The sequence below is a fragment of the Eleutherodactylus coqui genome, chromosome 5 (genome assembly GCF_035609145.1).
Source record: "Eleutherodactylus coqui strain aEleCoq1 chromosome 5, aEleCoq1.hap1, whole genome shotgun sequence".
Lineage (NCBI taxonomy): Eukaryota > Metazoa > Chordata > Amphibia > Anura > Eleutherodactylidae > Eleutherodactylus > Eleutherodactylus coqui.
This window is the reverse complement of record NC_089841.1, coordinates 228,759,383-228,783,470: the sequence shown is the minus strand read 5'-3', so window position 1 is coordinate 228,783,470 and position 24,088 is coordinate 228,759,383. Positions and strand designations below refer to the sequence as shown.

The 24,088-nt window shown below is 44.6% G+C and overlaps 1 protein-coding gene across 2 annotated transcripts in view; it reads right to left on the bottom strand.

Annotated features, from left to right (window-relative positions):
* Positions 1-1,634: 1,634 nt before the first annotated feature.
* Positions 1,635-24,088, bottom strand: part of C9orf72 (C9orf72-SMCR8 complex subunit) — a 32,852-nt gene continuing 10,398 nt past the window's right edge. For both annotated transcript variants that reach the window (XM_066604293.1, XM_066604292.1), the window contains 7 exons: positions 23,007-23,071; positions 13,491-13,563; positions 8,173-8,289; positions 5,707-5,942; positions 5,074-5,131; positions 3,465-3,574; positions 1,635-2,400 (listed from right to left, as the gene is read on the bottom strand). In XM_066604293.1, the coding sequence (XP_066460390.1) occupies positions 2,214-2,400; positions 3,465-3,574; positions 5,074-5,131; positions 5,707-5,942; positions 8,173-8,289; positions 13,491-13,563; positions 23,007-23,071 (846 nt within the window). In that variant the 3' untranslated portion in view covers positions 1,635-2,213. The remainder of the gene's footprint in view (positions 2,401-3,464; positions 3,575-5,073; positions 5,132-5,706; positions 5,943-8,172; positions 8,290-13,490; positions 13,564-23,006; positions 23,072-24,088) is intronic.

Sequence of the window (24,088 nt, the reverse complement as noted above, 5' to 3'; positions counted from 1 at the left end):
ACTTGCAAATGAAAAATCACAGCATGCTCCATTTTCCTGCGGTTCCAACACGGACGGCTTTCATTGAAGTCAATGGAAGCCATCCGACCCACGGAAAAATCTGTACTGAGCAGGTTTGTCTCGACCATCCACAGTACAGATGAAGATTCAAGCTAGTAGGTACGTGCGGACACCGCTGCTGCTGCTTCCAAGGCTGGATTCTGCATGCGAAATCTGTCTTTGCCGCGTGCATGTGGCTTAATTAGGCATTTTAATCGGTGCGTGTTTTCTTGGCCAGAGCACATGCCTTGCACATGGAAAAATTACAGTAAAATACGCCAATGAATGCGTAAAAAAAAGCAGAATTCATTTTGCAAAAACCTCTGTGCGCAGGTGTGCACGAATATGCACATGGTTGTGTGACGGCGGTCATAGGGTTGGGAACACACAAGATAGTGAATTCAGATCCCACCTTGTAACTCTGCAAGACTAGCAGTAAAATAAAGGCTGACACCAGCTGTAAGATTAAAGCCCGAGGCCGGGCTCAGACGACTGTAAATAGCTGTGTGCCGCCTGCAAGACACACACATGCAGCAAGTATGAAATGAACATTGCGTGTTTGTGGCGGGCCACCAATCTCATGAACTATCTGGGTGTGTATAGTCACTTAATACGTGCCAAGACAGAACATGCTGCGATAGATTTTGCGTATTTCGTACGTAAAGCTATGCCTGCTTGCTACAGTGTATTATGCACACGCACTACGCGTGGGTAATACGGTTGTGTGAGAGCCCCGAGTCTGCGGCTGGGCCGAGGGTGAAGTTGCAGGAAATGTTCATTTTGGTATTGGAACGTCCCTTCTAATGACAGTCATGCTACAATGAATGTACGTGGAGTTGGCGAATAGAATGTATAAATGCACCACAGGGCTGACGTGGCACATAATGTAGGTATTGTTGTGTATTCAGCCACATCAGTTACTGCGCGGGTTTTGTCACGCAGGCGAGTTGAGGTTAGCGTGATGGAAGAATTCATCAGCACATTACAGGCCTCCGAAGAGAGAACCCGGGGGTCCCGAAGGAACTCACAAGAAGTTAGAAAATCCATGCAAATATTACTTTGTAGGATCAAAGATAAGGGGAACACGAACACGTCTGCAGATGATTCGCTGCAGGGAAGGAGGCGGTACTGGGCGGGAGCTAGTGTGCCGATTTCCCACCCCCTCCCACCCAGCCTATAGTTCCACCCAGCCCTGCCCCTCCCATTGCAAACAGTGGCAGGAGGCAGGAGCTGAGCACACTAGCTCCCGCCCAGTCCCACTTCCTCCCCTTGCAGAGGGGCAGCGTATATCGGCCGGGCGGGCTGATATATGTCCGTGTGAATAAGCTCACAAGCTGTAGAAAAAAAAAATCTGCAAGATATCCACAATTCACAGCATGTCTGTTATTTGCATCGGATTTTCACCCCTTCCAACGAAGGGGGTGAATTCAGCATAAAGTCCACATGTACCGCCTATAGCTTAGTCACTGCCTTGCTGCAGCTTTTGCTGAGCCCCCAGCGGCGCTTCTGCTGCCGCGATCCCGCTCTGCACGGCTGTACACAGGCTCCAAAAATAAACCAGGAAATTTTTACTTTCACTCTGGGTATGCGAATTCTGAAATAAAATGTCAAAACCAGAATGAGTTACGGATTTATCAAGTTATGCAACTTTGATGTCATTTTACTGTGAAATGGAGTTTGAAAGCAAAAAGCTTTCTTTTAAGACATTTCAAAAGCATCTTAGCAGAGAAAACTGTCTTTCTGCATTTGTCAGAAATATATATGCCATTTTTGATTGCAATGTGACATTTCCCAGACACTTGTAGGAGTCTCAGAATAGTCCATATATTCCAGAAATAACCGAATCCTGGTCTTTTTTAATGCCTAATGTATTAACCACCTAATAGTGAATAAGTAGTTTGAAAACAACCCCCCCCCCCCACTATTGTATACAACCTTATGTGAGACTATTAAGACAAACACCGCATTACACACAACCAGTAGATGAGGCCATCTAAAACATGAACACAAAGCAATGTGCATGGAAGGCAGACATGAGGTATACTTCAAAGTGCAACTTAAAAATAGACAGAACTTGTGATTCTGCCCCAGATTTCCCAGCAATCCCTAGAATGGTGAGCGGAGTGCATCCACATGAAAGCGTCTGACAGTTCCGGGTGCTCAGTGATCCACAGCTAAAAAGTCATTAGCACATCTCGCTCTTGTACACTGGTGTGAAAAGGTTTCCCAAAAATAAACGAGTGAAGTCCTGGTTTGATCTTTTCAGCTAAAGACATAACAATGTTGAGATCGCCCTCTGCTGTCAGATCCAGATCCGTTTTCAGGTTACGCAGGGACTTGAAAACTTTCTTGCCCTTTTGTCTAAAAGAGAAAAACATATACACTGCATCAATCCACCGCATGATGTAATGGCACTAACCCTACTTACCTGCAAACAGGCTGCTCTGAATACAGAAGCCGCTGGAGTAAAATATAGAAAGTTTAAAGGGAACGTGCCATGAGTTTTTGACCTATTAAACCCCCCACACCGTTTAAACAATCACGTAATGGGAATTTTCAAAGTAATTTTTTTGGAAAGCACACCTAAAAGTTTTTAATTCTCCCAAACTGAATGTAAATTACAGGCGATCAGTCCAGTGGGTGGGCTGTACCGCCTGTTGTCGGCTGTCCAGACAGTCCCTGGTTGCCTGCATACCTCCCTAAACACTGCCCCTCTCTGTGCCAGTATCATGGAGATGTCCTCCATGTAGTCATTGCCATGGTCTAAATCTTGCGCATGCTCCTGCGACAAGATTACCCACTCCGGTGCCATTAATCCCCGACTTCCAATCCTATGATCATCAAGGCATGGCAGAGAGGAGTGGTGTTTGGGGAGGTCCAGCCAACCCACCATGGATTCTCCAGCCTGTCCACCAGACCAATCACCTGTAATTTGCATACGGCGCAAGAGAATTAAAAACTTTTCTTTTACAGGTAAACTTTGCACAAGATTACCAAAAAAAAAAAAAAAAAAGAACTTTAAAAATATCCGTTAAGTGTTTGTTTAAACAGCGTAGAGGGTTAATAAGTGTAAAACTGATGACAGATTCCCTTTTAAGAGAGTCACACTTTCCTAAATTTGGAGCATCTCTGGCTGTCTGTGGTCCATAAAGTCAAATCTACGGTAGTTATGAGCTGGCGTAGATGTGTACGATGTAACTTACACCCAGTTCTGGCATAAAGTATAGTAGAATTAGTTGGTTGGGGCGCTTCCACTAAGCTTTGCTCCCTTTTAGAAAAGTACCAAGGACTGCGGAAAATGTTTCTAATTTTTTGTCCAAGTACAGCTTTCGCTAAAATCTGTTTTATGCCAGAATTGTGGTGCAAGACCCTTATTATCCCCCTATAGTTGCTGAAACACTGTTGTCCCCTACTGTTGAACTTACGTGTCATCTTCAATGTACTTTATTAGTGTCAGTGCTTTCCGATGAAGTATCAGCATAAACTGGGCCAAAAATGTGCTTCTTAGGGAAAGGTTAGGTTTCAATTGGAATATCTGGAAAAAGTAGTAGAGTGCAATATAAATACCATTGAATTATCATCATCACAATGTTATTAGAGGCGACTAATTTGGTCCTCAACAATCCTGTATAAACCATTACATTGCCTTGTGATGATGACCACCACTATGTCTGGCCTTTTGTGACCTGTATGTGGACTTTTTCACCAGTTTTTGCTTCTACGTGCTCTAATTCTCAGTTTCCCCATTGCTGGTGGGTAGAGACTAGCCGCTATGATGTGTTCCAAACACTGCACACAAAGAGAAGATCCTGCTGCTCTATCTCTCAGCAGCACACCCTCAGAAATAGCAACAGCATGGACGACATTATACAGCAGCACTGCGTAATGTAGCACTGGGGTGAGACTGTAAAACACTTATGAGTAAGCAGCAGCAGTGTCTCTGTAGGTCCTGCAGTGTTGCTACAACAGCTTTTTGGAGTCCTTCTCAAATCTCCACAGACTGCTATGCAACCTGATCCGTCAGCTGCTAAGTTGTCTTCCTGAACAGTTAACTGAGAGTAGGAGATCAGTGCAGAAGGCGAACGTGATAAGTGGAGAAAGGGTGCGTTCACACGTCGCTGATTTGTTCAGTCTTTCGATTGAATTCAAATTGAAGGGGTGATATCTGCAGCAGATCTGCGACAAAATCAGCAGCAAATCAGTGGTGTGTGAATGCACCCGAAGACGCTTTTTAACAATAAAGATTACAAAGTTGCTTATCTTCGCTTGTGCTATGAAAAAAAAAGAGAAAAACTGAAAAACGACAGTTACTCTTTAACCCTTTGCAATCCAATTTGTATCCTGGTTTTCCTAGGGGTTTTACTCTTTTTCTGCTGTTACACAACAGTGCTATATGCTGGCTAAAGCCAGTACTGCATGAGGTGACACGTTGGATAGGCTCCGACAGCAGAGAGGTTGGCAATATACAGTAAGAGAACCCCCGGCAGACGTCTTCCATAATCAGAGCTGTACAGCTTTAACCCTTTTCAATCCACTTTTGGATTCAGGGTTTCCTAGGGGGCTTTCTTTTTCTGCTATTATACAATGGCGCCATCTTCTGGCTAGAGCCAGTACTGCAGTATGTGACATGCCGGAGAGGCCCCACCGACAACAGAGCGGCCAGTAATATACAGTAAGAATACCCTGCCGGACATCTTTCGACATCTGAGCTGTACAGCCTTCAATCAGAATGTCTTTAGACGTCAGACAGTGGATTGAAAAGGGTTAAATCATAATGTCTTTAGATGTCAAGACAGTGGATTGGAAATGGTTAAATGCATCTTTTGGCATTACTTCCACTTTCAGATTTCGCTTTCCGAGGCGCTCGGAAACAACAGGGCAAAGTGGATTGTAATCTAACATCGCGGTCAGAACATGAATGTATCCCTTCACTGCTCAGCGTTACGTAAAAGGTCAAGATAAAAAGCCTTGGGAGTAAAAAAACAAAAGAAACACTCAACCAGCACCATATTCAACATTTCTAAAGGTATATACCTGTTCCAGAAAGGTGTTGACAAACGTGTCTCTGTGTAGAATGTCTTGGAAAATGTTCCTAGAACAGAACGACACGCAGGTAATTATATTACTTTATTTCAGGTTTCGGAGTTATCAGGCATTTTATTTCAGTGCGTCAAACCAGGAAATCGACAAAAAAAAAAAAAAGTTACATTTTTTTCCACTAAGTTTAGTTTTCAGAATTGATTTTCTGTGTTTAACTACATTAAATAGAAGAACAGGAGTGTGCTACAGACCATCCAGCCCCATCGCTGGCGAGCCGGGGTGAGGTGTGACTGCTTCAGTGCAGAGATAATGAAATTACCATTTCACCAGCCGCTTTCTTCCTGCCAGCCACCCGCTGTACCCGTCCATTCATCCGCTCAACTAGGCGGCTAACTGCAGTCTTCATCTCTCTATTAATACTATTTTCCATCAATATTTGCAAAGGCTTTTCAAATTAGCTTTCAGACACTTAACATGTCATTCATCGAATGCATTTCAGACATCAGGAAAAAAAAAAAAAATCTGTCGTCTTTTGAGGAGACAAGTTTGCACAGCAGGAACTCTATTAAAGGAAATGCTGAAAGGAAACTTAATCTGAAAATTGACTGTAACGCGGGCGCCACTTACAAGTTGGGGGTGAAGCTTTCGTCGGTGTGTATGACCGAATCCCCTGCCAGTTCTTCATCGGACGTGGCCTTCCACAGGGCAGCCAGTTCTGCTCTCATGTAGCGCCGCTGGTTGTAGGCGTGTTCGTGGCAAGGGGGCATTTGTTTGACGGTGTTGACGTCCACGTCAATGTGGGTGGCCGGGTACGGAGCGTACATCACCTGGCGGAACGGCAGCACGAAGCTTCCAGTTGCGTCCTGAAGATAATTAAAGTGCCGAATATAACTTTTCTTTATCCACTTGTTTATAACTATGTACTAATATCATTTCACTAAGTGACGCAAAAACGGAGCACCATTTGTCATAGCGTGCAACCGATTGTCTTCCACTGACAGGCTAATATACGGATGTGGTGGGGTGGCATTCCTGTCAGTTTCACATGTATATTACAGACGGCTATAATACGCTGGCATAAAGCTGATCTTAGGGCGATTTGTACATTACAGTGGGCTATGAGAGTGTACAGGGTTTAAAGGGGTTGTCCCGCGCCGAAACGGTGTTTTTTTTTTATTCAATAGGCCCCCCCGTTCGGCGCGAGACAAACCCAATGCATGTGTTAAAAACAAAAACCGCATAGTACTTACCCGAATCCCCGCGCTACGGCGACTTCTTCCTTACCTTAGCAAGATGGCCGCCGGGATCTTCAGCCACGATGCACCGCGGGTCTTCTCCCATGGTGCACCGTGGGCTCTGTGCGGTCCATTGCCGATTCCAGCCTCCTGATTGGCTGGAATCGGCACACGTGACGGGGCGGAGCTACGAGGAGCAGCTCTCCGGCACGAGCGGCCCCATTCAGAAGGGAGAAGACCGGACTGCGCAAGCGCGTCTAATCGGGCGATTAGACGCTGAAATTAGACGGCACCATGGAGACGGGGACGCTAGCAACGGAACAGGTAAGTGAATAACTTCTGTTTGGCTCATAATTAATGCACGATGTACATTACAAAGTGCATTAATATGGCCATACAGAAGTGCATAACCCCACTTGCTTTCGCGGGACAACCCCTTTAATTCTGCAAGGTGCTGAAATGCAATAAAGACTCTACAAGGTCACAACATGACTGATCCTTACATAGTATTCTTCTATTTTGTTCAGATTTTCCCACTTGACTGTTTCAGAACAGTAAATTACTTGTATTATTCAACAAAGATAACCCAAATAAATACAAAAATTGTTGCTTTTTTTTTTTTTTTTACATATGATAACTTTACTTATTGAAAAAAAAAATGCCCGGGCGTTATGCAAAACACGGCTTCTGCCTTCTCCTTACAGGCTACGTGGCGAGAGTGCTATGCAGAGAATACAGGAAGCAGCGGTGGAATTTCCTGCACAGGACCCGGCGATCACCAGCATGTTAGAAGCAGAGCTCAGCCAGTGACTATTGTTACACTTGGGGGATATCTTCACCTGTAACTGGGGCCCCTAAGGATGCTCCAGTTACAGTGAAAAAGCGTGAAATAATAAAAAAAAACATTAATTAAAAAAGGAGAATACTCTGAAGTAAAAATAATTTTATGATATGTCCACCACAAACCTGAAACATTCCCATATCCGCTCTCTAATCCAAGATACAAATTACATATCTAAACCTCCGAAACACCATGGCGAAACCATTCTCTAATGTAAATAGTATAGTAATATATAAATTTATAGTGCTATATTTTTGAAATGTATTTTTTTTACCTTTTGTATGCATTACCCCTAAGAGAATTAAAAAAAAAAGGGAAAACAATTTAATGGAAAAAAAAAAGTATTAAAAAAATAGCCCTGTAGGTGACAAAAAAACCCAAAATGCAGCAAAATCAAATAAGGCCAAAAAAACCCCACCACATTGGTAAAATCACTAAGCCTCCCCCCCAAAAAATTGTATCTGGTCCTTTAGGACCTAAACACTCTGGCCTTTAAGGGGTTAAAACAAGTAAAAGTCTGTTTACACGGCACAACCGTTGGGCGCCTGACGACTGTTGCAGTGACCATCGCTCCCACATGTTTTATACAGGAGCGATAGTCGTTCTGTGAGTGGAAGCGGAGCGCGTCAGACATCATTCTGGCTGGCCCGGCTGCATTCACTGCACACCGGTAGTCGCTCAAAGATTGAGAGACTGCCCTTTCTACAAGCAGAGAGTCGCTTGGTTTTTAGTTCTACTCAGATTTGTCACTCAATGCCCCGTCCGTGCCCGCTTGTACAGTGGACGACTATCTCAATGATTATTCGAGCGATCATCGCCCTGTGTAAAGGTACCCCAACATGGTGCAGATGTGGCACCTAAATACTTTAGTCTGGTCTAAAAGACCACAGAAGGTGCAACAGGCAAAAATACAAGTGCACCCCAAGTGGAAGCTCTGAGAAGTCCAGAGAAAAGTAACCTAAGGTACTGTAATCTAGAGAGTCCTAGACTGAGACACTCAGGTCTATCTAGACTTACCTTAAGCAGCCCTTGCACGAACAGACCAGATTCATACTTGAAGGATGACTCCGCTCTACAAAGTCGGGAACATTTACGCTCAGTGGGAGAAAGAAACAAGCAAAGCGTCCTCACCATCTTTACAAAAAGGGGGAAAAATGTTTAAATGCATCAATATGCATGTAGTGTTTTAATATAACAGTGTAGAATAAAACAAAATATACATTATTCCCCTCTTATGTGACCCCCGCCCCGGTCTGGCGCAATCACACCTGTCCCTGCTGCTCCAATGAAGGATGAAGCTGTAGCAGTGATGTGCCGTCAGTCCCAGGCTTCAGTGCCGCTACGGTCATGAATGACTTGTGATTGGTTAAGCCATGGCGAGAACGGCACATGACCACTACAGTTTCTTCCCGGATTGGAGCAGCACAGAGTGGCCAATTAGGAGCAAGTATGGTTTATTTTATACCAGTCCCTGCCCATTACATTTTTCCCTTCAGGTCTGAGAAACTTTTTATTTTGAAATATGAGAGATGGATATCCAAAACGCAGGTTTGGCACCAAACGGGCGTGTTCACACAGACGAATGTCCACGCAGATTTTGGCGCATATTCCACAACATCTGCATGAAGACTGTGTGTATTCTGCTGCCCATTGTTTTCAATGAAAATCCGAACCATGTGATACGTACGTTAAGGAAAAAATTGAATTCTCAATTCTTAAAGGCAACTGTGGGGCTAGTCAGCGTGTATAGATGCATGGCATAGCAAACTGCAGCTCTGTAACAGAAATCCAAAGGGGATGACGAGCGTGCGCCTATGTAATCAGTGCGTACATGCAGCGGCAATTTTACAAGTCGACAACGGGTAAAGAGGGAGGATGGCATGTATAAGTGCGACATCCCCAGATTCAGTGCTTCAGCTCCTAGGAGCCCATAACTGGAGGTTATTAGCAGACAGATACCCTTTAGCATTTGCTAAATTGGACTTTGTTGCAATATGTATTATTTTAGCCGAGGGTGTCTTTACAAGAGATGACTGTCGGGCACAGAAGCGCCCAACAGTCGTCCCAACCTTTATTGCTCCTGTGCTTTCACAAGTGATAGTCTTTCAGCGACTAGAGGCGAAGCGCCCCGTAGTTCTCTTCCAGCTATCCACCTCCATTCACTCTGAACAGGCAGTCATTCAATTATGAGTGACTGCCTGTTCACACAGAGCAAGAAGCTGCCCGCTAGTCGCTTTGTGAGCCGAAATGAAACGACTAGCAACTAATGATCAATTTTCAGCCTAGTACCCCATCAGGTCCGAGGTTAACGCAGAACAATTACCGCTTAAAATCGATTGTTTTTACTTACCTTATTCTTTAGAACGAGCATAAAGAATAGAGTTACCTTCTCCTGACTTTGATCCACCCCTAACATCAGGTTAGCAGTAAGACTACTCTGGCACTATACTGCATTGCAAGCTTCTTATTACTGTGAATGGGACTGAGAGGCTTTATGGGAAGAGAGGGGATTATAGGAGCGCAGTTGGCGACTGAACTACAGCGGGTGCACATGTTGTAGCATAACACATGCCGATGGCGGTTTAAGTGAGGAAGTTACCATGCTGACTGCATCCGATATACCAACATATGGAGCTTCATACTTTGGGCTGCACTGCTTATATTATATATATATATATATATATATATATATATATATATATATATATATACATATACACACATACATATACATACACACACACATATATAGTGGATTATACTAAGGTTAAACCTGTAGAATTACATTGGACAAGTGGTATTTAGAGCTACTTTTAAAATCAGTTAGACAATTGATGCATTATGTGCAAATCCCAGCTAGAAAATAATTAGATGCGCTCCCTTTACAATTACACATCAAAGCTTGCGGATGTTTGCTGTAAAAAACAAGGTTTCAAAAAAAGCTGGTACATATATCATTAACCCCTTAATGACATGGCCTATTTTGGCGTTGAGGACCAAGCGATTTTTTGGTATTTTTCCATCTCCATTTTTCAAAAGCCATAACTTTTTTATTTTTCCGTGGACGCGGTCGTATAAGGGCTTGTTTTTTTGTGTGGCGAGCTGTAGTTTTTATCGGTGCCACTTTTGGGTAAATAGACTATATCGTAAAACTTTTATTATTTTTTTTATGATACCAGGGAGAGAAAACGCATCAATTCTGCCATAGATTTTTTTTTCTTTTTCTTACAGCGTTAATCATGCAGCATAAATGATACACTACATTTTTTCTGCGGGTCGGTACGGTTACAACGATATCAAAATTCTTATTTTTTTTTAGGTTTTTATACTTTTTTGCAATAAAACACCCTTTTTTTTGGAAATCTTTTTTTTTTCTCTATAGCTACATTCAAAGTCCTGTAACTTTTTTATTTTTCTATTTCCGGAGCTCTATAAGGGCTTATTTTTTGCGAGACGAGCTGTAGTTTTTATTGGTACCATTTTGGGGAATGTATGGCTTTTTTGATCACTTTTATTGCATTTTTTTGCGAGGCAAAATGCTAAAAATTAGCATTTTGTCTCTGTTTTTTAGCGTTTTTTTTACGCTTTTTGTCGTACAAAATAAAAAGCGTGTTCAACTTTTTGTACATGTCGTTACGGATGTGTCAATACCCAATATGTGGGGTTTTAGATTTTTTTAAACTTTTTTTATGCAAACATTAGAAAAAGCATAAAAAAGGGTTTTTTTAAACATTTTTTTTTACATTTTTCTTTTTTTTACGTTTTTCATTTCTTTTTTTTACACTATTTGAGTCCCTCTGAGGGACTTGCAGCACTATGCCTATGATCGCTGTCATAAGGCATGGCAGAGCTACTGCTCTGCCATGCCTTATCGCTTATACAGCGATCCTAGGCATAGGCAATACAGGACGCCAGTGTTGCCATGGTGACAGGCCGGGCTCTCGCGATAACATCGCGAGTGCCGGCCGGAGACACAGAGGGAGCGCGATCCCTCTGTGAACTCTTTCCCTGCCGCGATCTACTTAGATTGCGGCAGGGAACGGGTTAACAGCAGAGGGCGCATCTCCGATGCCCCCCCGCTGTTGCAGCGGGACGCCGGCTGTGACTGACAGCCGGCTCCCGCTGCGGGATAGCGCGGGATCTTATGTGATCTTGCGCTATCCCCAGGACGTACCGGTACGTCCTGTTGCGGGAAGTACCAGGCTCCCAGGACGTACCAGTACATCCTGGAGCGGGAAGGGGTTAAAAAAAAAGGAAAAGAAAGGCACATATTATGTACCTTTACCCATCTTTGAGCTTCGATAAGATCAGTAGGGAGTAAAAAATAAATGATTTGGCTCCTGTGGTGTAGTCAGGCGTGCCACTGTTACGTTGGCAATAAGGAAATGAGAAGATGAGACAATACCTCCGCAGCACCACCTATTGGAAGGCAGCATTCCTGCAAACCACTGTCAGACTTTTTAAAGAAGCCTTATAACAATGACTGGGAATTGTGAGGCAAAGGCAGAATAACCATACACAGCTGTTTCAGAGTGATTGCCCCTCACTGTGCAGCAGATTTCTGACTTGGCTAATGAGAAGCCTATGGGTGTTGGACATGAAGGGTACCATTTCTGCTTAAGAACACCTAGAAGGTGGGTGAAGAATGCTGCCATCAAATAGGTGGCGCTGTAGAGGTATTGTTCCACCTTCCCATTTGCATAATTTCCCAGAGCAGCATGGATGGCCTTATAAGAAACCTGCTGCACCTTGATGAGGAGCAATCAGCCTGAAACAGCTGTCTGTGTATGGTTATTCTAGCTTCGGCTCACAATTCCCAGTCATTGTTCTAAGGCTTGTTTAAAATGCTGCTTTCCAATAGGTGGTGTTGTAGAGGTGGTGTTCCATCTTCTCATTTGTATATTTTCCAAAAGGAGCATGGATGACATCATAAGTCTCCTCACACACCTTCTAGGTGCACTCCCTAAGGAGAAATGATACCCCTCCCGACCCATGGGAAATAAGGGGCACACCAGACTGCCCTAGAATAGGCAAGTGCTTAGAACAACATTTTCTGTAGCTTCTTCTTCTGGTCATACAAACTTCAGAGCTCTGAAAGTAGAATGTTGTGTTCTTTTATTTTATCCAGACACTTCTAAAATTATCTTTAATGTGAACCTAAACTTTCACTTCCCAGAAAGACCACTTGTTCCACAAGCAATTTTGATAATACTAGATTAGGGAGTTTTTCATATAGCAGCTTCCGAATGTAGATGTACTGGTTAATGTGGCACCAAACGTCCCTTAGGCATACAGCAAAGGCAAGTACCTGACCACCAAGCAGAGCCCTGACTTCAGGGTCTACAGTCCCAGCCTTCGGATGGTTATGACATTTCCACATAGCTGAGTAGGAGAGGCATTTCATTTGTCTAACAGACCGCAGCTTATGTTGCATTGATGGCAAAGACAAATAAATCACTTCTTGGAAACACTTATTTCTTCAGAGCACTTCAAAGAGATCAAGAAGTGCACCGCTGGTAGCGTTTCATTTACTGGCTTTTTTATATGAAGGGCTTGAAGTCCCTACAAAACACACGAACGCGCCATCCAGCTGCTTCTGCATTTATGCAATTGGTTGCCTCTACATTTCATCATATTAAAAACTTATGCTACAATTCCAAATGCTCACCAGTACTAGGATGAGAGGCAAATGTTCATGACGTATCCCTGGGCACATGAAGCCCTGGATGACGTTGGGCAGAATCCATCGACATGCCGATGGCGGACTCGCCTTGAAGTTGCTGCACAGAATTTCACATGAGCATTTTTTTAAAATCAACGGGAGCTGCGCTTGTAATTGCAGGATGGGCTCCCATTGATTTTAATGAGAGCTGCGGATGCAATTACAAGCGCCGGCCACTACACAAGGGTCGGAGCAGTGGCTTCCACTCTGACCCTGGTGTATCCCGGCACTGCCTGGAAAACCCCTTTAATTCAATTTCTTTCTTTGTGGATGGGTGACCCTGTAGTATATTTTCAGCTTTATTCGGAATTACAAATTACGCTGCACATTCTCAAGATCTCTGCTTGCCATCAGTGAAAGAAAACTATTCTTATTTATACCCAGAGTCTGACCGCCCTGACCTAATGCATAGCTGAGAGATTACTACACTTGTATCCAGCCTGACATGAAATAGAGCTCTACCGACTGTCATCTCTGGTGTTACTTTGTGAGACCGAATGCCAATGGAAGGTCTGGAAGAAACTCGCCTGATAGGAACCCAAAGGTCCATCTGACTCTTTTTATGATCAAGTGCCATTGCAATAATTAGAAAAGATCTGAATGAGTTAATTACCTTATTAACTTTTTCTGCACTGCTACCCACCACCACAGAGCAGCCGCATGTCTGCAGATGGGAGCTGATGGCGCTGTCAATGAAAGACGACAACAGATGTTCAATTGGTATTTAACAGTACAACAGAATTAGTCCGACCTCATAGTACATCCTAACTAAAGTTATGTGTAAGCTACCCATATGTATCAATAACTAGACATCTGAGCAATGCCATCATTAAAGGGCCACTCTGGCGAAAACACATTATTCCATCCCTTCCCTGATTAGCTATCACACTCTGGGAGGTCTCTCCTGTCTACGCCAACCACTCTCCTGCAGTACAGTCCCCTGTCTGATGCTTATCAGACACCATCTTGAGAGTGAGACTTTTTTTTTTATACTTTTAAATCAATCCTATGATGCATCAGCACAGCCATACCAATCTGCATGCTGGGGGTGGGTGGGGGGGGGGGCAGTTTAATTATCATTACCTTCTATATTCACCTTCATAAGATACAGAGCATAAATATACAGTCAGGAGGGTGAGCTGTGATCTCCTCTATAATAACTGTGTGACAGAAGCTGTGTGATCATCATCAGTGGCCCTTTAATACCATTCCATACTTACTACTCACAGCAAAAAAAACGTCTTGTAATTGATGTCTACAAATGCACCATGTTGCAAAGAGAAAAGAATACAAAAGTGACAATATCATCTTGGTAAAGTCATCCAGCTTTAATATAACATTATTGGCCCAATCACACGGGACGCCCATCGTTCAGAGTTCTTCAACTTTTTGCATTCCAGCGGGGTCTTGAACGATAGTCGTCTCGTGTAAATGCATGCAGACTGCAGAGACTGAACGGCTGAGTGAGAGTTGTTTAGTTCTCTGCATGCGGGAAACTGAAGGACGAGCCGTTCGGTTCTGAACAATTGCCTGCTTACAGTGAATGGAGACCCGCTCCGCCTCCATGCTGGCCGCGCTCTGAGCGATGCCAGCGATACTCGCTCCTGTCTAACAGCATCATTTGCCGAACACTCGTGCCGTGTAACTGGGGCTTATCGCACAATGCCTCAGCACAGCATCACATGGACAGCTAGGCTGGGTTCACACGGGGCGGAATTGCCGCGGTTTTGCTGCGTCTTGACATTGCATATCTGCACGACAGCAAAAAACAGTTTGCAGTGCAAATGTGTTTGGGCAAAAAGCAGCTGTTCTCGCAGGATGGAATTTTTTCCGCACTGCGGAAATGCTGCTGCGGTACGGTTTTTGAAGACGCAGCATGTCAATTCCTTGGACTTTTCCGCAGCGCTTTTTTGTCCATAGACCTCCATGGAGGCAGCAAAATCCGCACTAAAATACGTTGCAAAAAGTAAACAGCGCTGCAGAAAAAAACCCTTGCAGATTTTCTGACTTGAAAAAGAACCCAAAATACGCAAGACAAAAAGAAGTTCTTCTGCGGCAAAACTGCAACGGAAAAAACGCAGCAAATCCGCCCCATGTGAACCCAAATAAGCTTACTTAGGAGACTATTGGGAGGAAAGTCATTAGAGACCATACATCTGGAGTCCGGGAGACCGAATGGTTATCGCTTCCATTGGAACGGTGTAACGGGAAGCTGTCCAATCATCGTTGACAGGAGTCAGTGCTAGGTGGGAGGCGCATACCGAACCAGCGCACACCTCCCTGCAAAGTTGTTTGCAAGTTGTTGAAAGACGATGACTACCCGTTTACACCAGACGCTAATTAATCAACCAGCGACTATTGAGTGAGCTGAAAGGAAGTGACTAGTGAATAAATTCTCGCTCCCCCCTCCCACCCGGTTGGAGGCCGTGTTTACACGGAAGGACTGTTGCTTACCTTTGCCCTATTGAGCGACTATTCAGACTAGAGTTGTCCCGTGTAATGCCGCCCTCAGGCCTTTTGTCATACAGCTGTCACACAGCACTAATTTTTCTGTCTAATGTGACGGCATCGGCTTTGCTGATGCTATCCTTTCATTTTTTGCTGTTCTCGTTCCCCCTGTCTGTCTACATCATCTTTATCTAGGCCTATCAAAAGAACAATAGAGCTGTCACTCTCATCCTCCATGATTCTAATGAGATTGCCTTGCAGCAGCAGTAAACCCACAATAGTTTGTTCTACCGGTCAGAAGTTGTAATGCTTTGTGATCACTGCTAGAGAACGATTTCATTTTTTATTGCATAGTATGCCGAAAAATAACCCAAACGGCAAAACTGCCAAAAAATTCTAAAACCATTTTCTTTTCATGAATATTGAATTTTTTTTCCCCTTTTAAACTCTTTCAGGCAGAAGTGTCTGAGATTACCTGCAGAGACAAAAGTACAAAGGACAGCCGAGTCTGCAGAATAATTATGGCAGGATCCGAGAGCGCCAAGCAAAAACCACTTGATTTGCTTGTAAAACTTCATAACTTTGTTCTATAAAATGTAACTTTTATTTGGATTAAAGGCATTGTCCTATTTATTTATTTATTTATTTTTTTTTTGGGGGGGGGGGGGGATAAGCCACCCATCTCTAAGAACAAACCAGCCTATTCTCCCTGCAGTCTCTCCGTTCGCCCCACGGGGTACGTGTTTACAGCTTGTACTCCGCCTACTGACGGGAGATCATAGGCTGCTGCAGCCAATCACAGTGATCGACAGCAAAACTATATGATTGGCTGCAGCAGCCTGTGTTGTCCGTCAACAGTCTAACTGTAGCCTGTAAACACAGATTCAGCGGGGTAAATGGAGGGGTTGTGCCGGAGCTGCAGGGAGCCTGGATGGGTGAGTAGAGGCTGTATTATTTTATCTATTTAACACGGACCGCCTATTTGCTGCTGACAAACATTTTTTCTGTTGTGTTTTTAAGCAGTCATTTTGCTTATCTACATGTAAAAAAAAATAAAAAAATATTTAAATGGCACCTGGAGTGGCCTAAAACTTTGTTCACTTCTGCTAAGAGGCCGTATTATATTAGACACAGAGCAAAGGTTTAAAGGGCGGTCTCCCATCTGCATCAGAACCTCCAGGCGGAGGTTTTGTCTCATATCTGACTGAAAATACAGGAAGAAAAAGCCCTGCAGGGCGGAAAGCAGGCAGACCCCATTATAGTTGATGGGGTCCGTCCGGCGATGTCCTGTTCTGTCGACAGAGTGAACCATTCAGCCGTAGGGATTTCCCTTTCTTGCTCCCCGACCAGAGCAGGAAAGCGTAATCCCCAGTGCAGATGTGAAACCACCCAAACCTGTCAGGTCCTCACACAACTGGGACAGACTGCAAACCTTTGTGTCCCCAAACTGTATTGCTGTTACTTTTCTTCTAGAACCCCGTGCGCCTTCAATGGCTCCTCTCACCTATGGAGTCTGACCCTGATCTTCTGTGAAGTGGACGGTATCCACCACCCAATGTCAATGACTGGTACCGGGCTCTGTATGCAATGGGCAACATAAAGGTGCAAGGAGGTGGGGAAAGCTGGCAGTGGCACTAAAGAAAAAAAATAACAATGGGATCAGCAGCCATACACTATGAAGCCCGTCCCGCTCATCAGAAGCCCTGACAAATCTTCTTAAAGGGTTCATACATCATTTCTTGCCGGGCTCAACGGTCCGGACTTGTAAAAGCAAAAATGTATGTCATCATTATAAAAAAGGAAAGGAAAAAAGAAGAACGTTCAGGCCTCATGTCCACGGGCAAAAGAAGAATTAAAATCCGCAGCAGATTTTAACTCTTCTCCTGCCCGCGGATCCGCATCCCATAGGGATGCATTGACCACCCGCGGGTAGATAAATACCCGCGGATGGTCAATAAAAGTGATTTTTAAAAAAATGGAGCATGAAAAAATCTGGAACATGCTCCATTTTCGTGCGGGTCTCCCGCGGGGACGGCTCCCGCAGGCTTCTATTGAAGCCTATGGAAGCCGTCCGGATCCGCGGGAGACAAAAATCGGAATTTACTCACCCGCTCCGTTTCTTCTCTTCGCCGCGGCGCCATCTTCTCTCCGTCGCAACCGGATCTTTTTTCTTCGGGCCGGCGCATGCGCGGGGCACGTCACCGACGTCATCCTGCGCATCCGCCGGGCCGAAGAAAGAAGATCCGGCCGCGACGCAGAGAAGATGACGCCGCAGCGAAGGAAGGATCCGGAGCGGGCGGGAGGTAAGTTTATTCTTATTTATTCTTATTTTCAGCGCTCATGTCCGCGGGGCAGGAGGGACCCGCTACGGATTCTTCACGGAGAATCCGGAGCGGGCCTGATTTTCCCCGTGGACATGAGGCCTCAAGCTGTTACTTTTCTTCTAGAACCCTTCAATGGCTCCTCTCACCTATGGAGTCTGACCCTGATCTTCTGTGAAGTGGACGGTATCCACCACCCAATGTCAATCGACCATGATATCACCCTTTAACAATGAGCATTCGAGATCGCCCACCTGAAAGTGGACTGGTACTGGGCTCTGTATGCAATGGGCAACATAAAGGTGCAAGGGGGTGGGGAAAGCTGGCAGTGGCACTAAAGAAAAAAAATAACAATGGGGTCAACAGCCATACACTATGAAGCCCGTCCCGCTCATCAGAAGCCCTGACAAATCTTCTTAAAGGGTTCATACATCACTTCTTGCCGGGCTCAACGGTCCGGACTTGTAAAAGCAAAAATGTATGTCATCATTATAAAAAAGAAAAGGCAAAAAGAAGAACGTTTAAGCTGTTACTTTTCTTCTAGAACCCTTCAATGGCTCCTCTCACCTATGGAGTCTGACCCCGATCTTCTGTGAAGTGGACGGTATCCACCACCCAATGTCAATCGACCATGATATTACCCTTTAACAATGAGCATTCGAGATCGCCCACCTGAAAGTGGACTGGTACCGGGCTCTGTATGCAATGGGCAACATAAAGGTGCAAGAGGGTGGGAAAGCTGGCAGTGGCACTAAAGAAAAAAAAATAACAACAATGGGGTCAGCAGCTATACACTATGAAGCCCGTCCCGCTCATCAGAAGCTCTGACAAATCTTCTTAAAGGGTTCATACATCACTTCTTGCCAGGCTCAACGGTCCGGACTTGTAAAAGCAAAAATGTATGTCATCATTATAAAGAAAAAAAGGAAAAAAGAACGTTTAAACTTGTGCATTTCTAAAAAAAAACGCTGGCATCTGTATGTGATAATGACCTAAACAACTAGTATGCCTGGCAAAAAAGTAAAGCACCACCTTGTTATTTGGATTGAGCTATCAAAGACTGTACTTTGAGCAAATAAGTGAAGCTGTGACGGGAATCTTTCAAGCACCGCTGAGCAAACCTTCTGAATATACAGACGGCCATCAGGAAAACTCCAGGAGCTCAAAGCGTGCCAGGAAGGATGGCGGTGTAAACAAGAGAGACGGAGAAGAATACGGGGAGCGCAGAAGGGTTTATAAACTTGTTCAGTACTCTGGACAGTTCGCCCGCTGAAGGATTACCGAGCCAATAGCCAAAAGAGGCAAAACACTGAATAAATGGCATTAAGCTTAATATGATCATTATGAAGGCAGCGTACGGACTACAGATCAATCCAGACCTCCGCGGGGGCTCTCTCGGTAACAAGGACTTCGGAGGAGCAGCCATCAAAGTCCAGTCAACGTCCTTCAAAGTCCAGTTCCCTCCGGCAACAATAATGAAACCCGCTAGACCTAATGCCGGTTGATTATTGAAGTAACTTCTCAACGTTGTTCTTGGCTAAGAAGACGAAGATAAGGAAGCATTACGTGTCACTATGGAATAGTGTGGGGGGACGGTAAGAATAGCGGTGGGGAACACTCCACAAAACGATCCAGACAAATGCTTTTTTTTTGCTATAGCAGAAAATACATATTCTTTTCCTTGAGCTTTATTGATTTGGAAGCTTTATCTCCGTGGCTTCTCATAGCAGTTGTTGCACAGCGGTTCTATTCGACATCATGACAACACTTACTGCGCTCATTCAGTCATCCTACACTACAGCCGACACCTCCCGCTCCGCAGCGCTAGGAAAATCCAGCAACTATTGATTAAAAGGCCAAGAGAAAGGCATCGCATATAACACTTCATACAGAACAGACCTTTGGTATAAAGTGAAATAATTGCTTCCTGCTAAAGAGCGGCTTTACTGGAGGAAGCTAAAGCAAACGAGGCGCCCGTTTAATGACAACTCCGTTTTCAGTTTTTTACCTTGTTGCATTTCAGGAGCCAGAACCTTTTCATTCTTCCCTAGGCTGGATTCAGACGACCGTATATCGGCTTGGTTTTCACGCCCAGCCGATATACGGCGTCTCTCTCTGCAGGGGGGGAGCCTGGAAGAGCCAGGAGCAGTGCTCTGAGATCCCGCCCCCTCTCTGCCTCCTCTCCGCCCCTCTGCACTATTTGCAATGGGGAGAGGCAGGACGGGGCAGGGCTAATTCTCGTAACTTAGCCCCGCCCCGCCTCCTTTCATTGCAAATAGTGCAGAGGGGCGGAGAGGAGGCAGAGAGGGGACGGGATCTCAGTTCCTGCTCCCGGCTCTTCCTTCCCCCCCCCTCCCTGCAGATGAGGACACCGTATATCGGCTCGGCGTGAAAACCGAGCCGATATACGGTCGTCTGAAGCCGCCCTTAGACAGTCATACGAGGGCTTGTTTTTAGCAGGACAACTTTTTAATGACATCATTATTGGGTACTTTTAATGTGTTGCATAAACTTTTTAAAAAAAGGGAATTAAGGGCAAAATAAATTCTGATGTGATAAGATTTTCTGTAACAGCACGATTCTGGTGATACTATGTTTATGCAGTTTTTTTTAATCTTTTGCTTTTCTTTTTCTTTTTTTTTCCCCCCCAAGATTTGTGTTATGGATTTGATGTAGGTGGATCAGACCGGCAGGGCAGCCAGACGACTCTAGAAACCCGGATTGCTCACCGCTGGCGGCGTGGATTGGAATGCAAAGGTGACCAGGAGATCTAGCCCTATGCTGGAAGCAGGAGATGGAAAGTCCCTGCCTATCAACAGCATAGAATTCGCCCTGACAAGGGCGGCCCTGCGTGGGAACCTAGGCGCTGAATAATCCTGTCAGGACTGGTCACCAGGAAGCTGGATAACACCCCACTGTTTGCAGAACCTAGGAGTGAACAAGTTCAGGACCAAGCTGAAAGTACTGAGCAAACTGAAGACCAAGCAGCAACTGCAGACACAAGAACAACAGGAGCAGCTGTGACACGTGCATACGTGAGAGGACTCAGAAATGTTATTTTTCCATCGATACAGCTCCGTAAGGGCTTGTTTTTTGCGGGAGGAACTTTAGTCTTCATCTATCTAATTTTTGGGGAACATATACGTTTTGCTTGCTATTTATTCCATTTTTTTTTTGCTATAAACAAAATCTAAATTATAAATAACATGGTAAATGAAGTCTACAGGTCAGTACAATTGCACCAATTTATATTGGATCTCTTTTTTTTCACAAATTTTTTCTTGTTTTTTTTTTTTTTTTTAATCACTGCATTGAAAGACCCCAACCATTTTTTATGTTGTTAATGGTGGTCATTACGAATGCGATACCACGTGTTTTTTTTTTTTTTATGTAGTAAATGGTGGGGTTTTGATGTCTTTATTTTTTTTTTACTTTTGTTTTTATACTTAAACGTTTTATTTTTGTCCCACAAGGGGACTTGAATATCACCATATTTAATCATTCTTCTAATACACAGCTATGCTACAGTATAGCAGAGTATTAGAAAGCTTATGAAACTCAACCAGAGGCTAGGCTTCTGTAGCTGGCAGACTCCGACACCAGAGCAACCAATCGGGACCCCGCAATCACCGATGGTTGAGAGGGAGGCACCCCTTCCCGTTATTGTTTTACATGTCAAACTGACTGTAGCATGTACAGGGTTGACACAGCGGGGATCCCTAGTTTCTTCGGTCCTTGCTGTTAGAGAAGGTGCCAGGCTGTTATCCAACAGCCGAGGACCCGCTCTTCCTGGCACAAGAGACCAGCGCCGGGCTTCAGATGCAGCTGCTGTTAAAAGATGGGGCATCAGAATAAGACCCCTTAAGGGATGCCATTAATAGACATATGGGTGGTTGTTAAGGGGTTAAGCACATAACTTCACAGTGATGAGTTTTGTATGTTCTCAATATCCAGGCAAAATAATGCCATGTTTAATCTTCATGGAGCAAGTTTCATATGCGCAAGTTTGCGGAAAAAAAAGTAATTTATATCGTGGCATTTTTCATAACTTTTTTACTTGCTTCAAAACGCTGCATGTTGTAAAGATTATAGTGAAATATACCCGCTACACGCAGAGCATTTTAATTTGCGAGGTTTTATGGGTCAACAGCAGTTTTTTTTCCTTCACAATGTAGCATGCTCCAAGTACGGCATTCTTCCCACTGAGCCCTCTATAAGACTTGAATACCCAAGGAAGGAAGAATACACGTTGACACTAAAGCTTCTTATACAAGTCTATGAGGCTGTCTTCAGCTGCCAGCAGCAGCGTACAACGAGTGCATACAGCCAAGGGGGCATAGCGCTAGGGTGAGTGCTGCAGCCCCCTCATTCTAGTGATCAAAGGGGGTCTAGGCAACAGAACCCCCACTGATCAATACTTTTTTAGAAAGGTCTCTAGGATATGTCAAAAGTTTTCTGAAAGTGCAGGTACTCAAAGTCATGTTACAAGGCCTGGTAAAAGCAGGGCTGTGGAGTTGGTAAGCTAAACCTCCGACTGCTCCGTTTCCCCAGACTCCCAACTCCTTTATGAAGGACTCATGTTTTTTAAGTAATACATTTACTGTGTAAAATGGTAACATCAGATTTTTCATCCCCATTATGATAAAATCATCAAGCTACATCCTAATTGTCGGTACATTTCCACAAACTCCATCAAAATGGGACTCTGACTCCACAGCCTTGGTCCAAAGGTCGGACCGTGGCTTATAGGGGAGCCACCTCCCATGGACAGTGCTTTGGAGGGACTTTTATAACCCTCTATTTCTATAAGTTTTTCCCAGGAAGCATTGCATGGCCTGTAAAACTCCCTACACCAATTTAGCACTTTCCACTAGAAGAACCTGCATTCTCCCAAAAGCTCATGCTGTTGAAAACGCCAGAAAATAACACAATGTAAGGCCGCCTGCAGACGGCCGGGTCGGATCCCGCTGCGAGAATTCTCGCAGCGGGATGCGGACCCGTGCCCCTGCAGAGACCTGCGGCTCACCTGCTCCCACCGTCTCCTCTGCTCTGTGATGTGCCGGCTGCTGCCCAGGCGGCGCATGTGCAGACAGGAGCCGGCGAGTCACCAGTGACATTTCTGTGTGGGCCTCTGCGAGACCCACACAGAAATAGAACATGTCGCGATTTGTTTTCCGTGCGTGTTTTCACGCGGACAAATCGCGGACAAATCACGGCTACGTGCATAGGATTGCATTATCTAATACAATCCTATGCAAGCCGACACGGGCGGGAATTCTGTGGGAAGTCCCGCCGCAGAATTTCCGCACATGTGCAGGGGGCCTAAAGGAGCTCTTAAATGCTAAGAAAACATTACATACTTGCTTAGGAATCCTTCGTGGCAGCTGTCCCCAATATCGTCATCGTTAAGAACAGTACTGGCAATCTAGAAAACAAAATTAGAAAAAAGATGGATACTGTAGACAGTCTAGACTGGTATGTTTACACCTCAGAACCCGTAGGTTGAAGATCTCGTGAAAAGGCAGAGATGGCGACACTCACAAACCCGCCCCCATTGACCTCCGCTGTTTTATTTTTTGGAGATTCCATAAAGGACTTTTCATTCAACTATCTTAGACGTTTCAAGAATTGGGGATTCTAACCCATATATGATAAATTTTAAGGGAAATCCAGTACAAAAGCCTCTCTCAACACATCCCATATGTGAAGATCACGTTGATATAGTCTGCGATTTCAGGTCTGGACCAATTTTCAGAATTGCAGCAGTCTATCCTGTTAAACACTGGTCTATAGTCTTAGAATTATGTCTGATCTCACGGAATCCATCAATGTAATCTTCTGAGAAGTTCCTACAACATGCTAAGAGATCACTTTGGGGCAGATTTCCTCTGTAAGGTCTCCACGAAAGTATCTGCACTCACAATGCGAAGAGCATAGAACCCAATCATTTCAATGTGTTAGGCCACATTTCCATATTTTGCACGGGCATTTGGGTCGGTACTTGGCTCCAGGGTCAGGCCAAGATTACACCAGGGCATACTGGCAACATGGCATTTACCATGGCGGCCATATTGATACTGGCAGGCCTCTCTCAGGTAGCGGGCATGGGAAGCGCCCCTCTAGCAGCAATGTTATCCAGGAAACACAAAAGATGGGGCAAAATTCAATACATCTGACCGGTGTTTCTCTGACATCTGCAGTCACTTACCCCCATATGTATTAGACGGATGATGGATCTGCCCATAATCACCAGCTTTACAAAGCAAAACCTCATTATACAGTAAACGCCTTTCAAGGAATTTTTTGGGATATAAAAGGTAAAAAGGCTTCAAATGAAGAGAAATTGAATGCTCACCCATCCCAGCGACTCCCCGTCCGGCACTGCAGCCCAGAAGCACCGACGGTGGTTATATACCGTTCATTGTGCAATTCTCTGCCACTC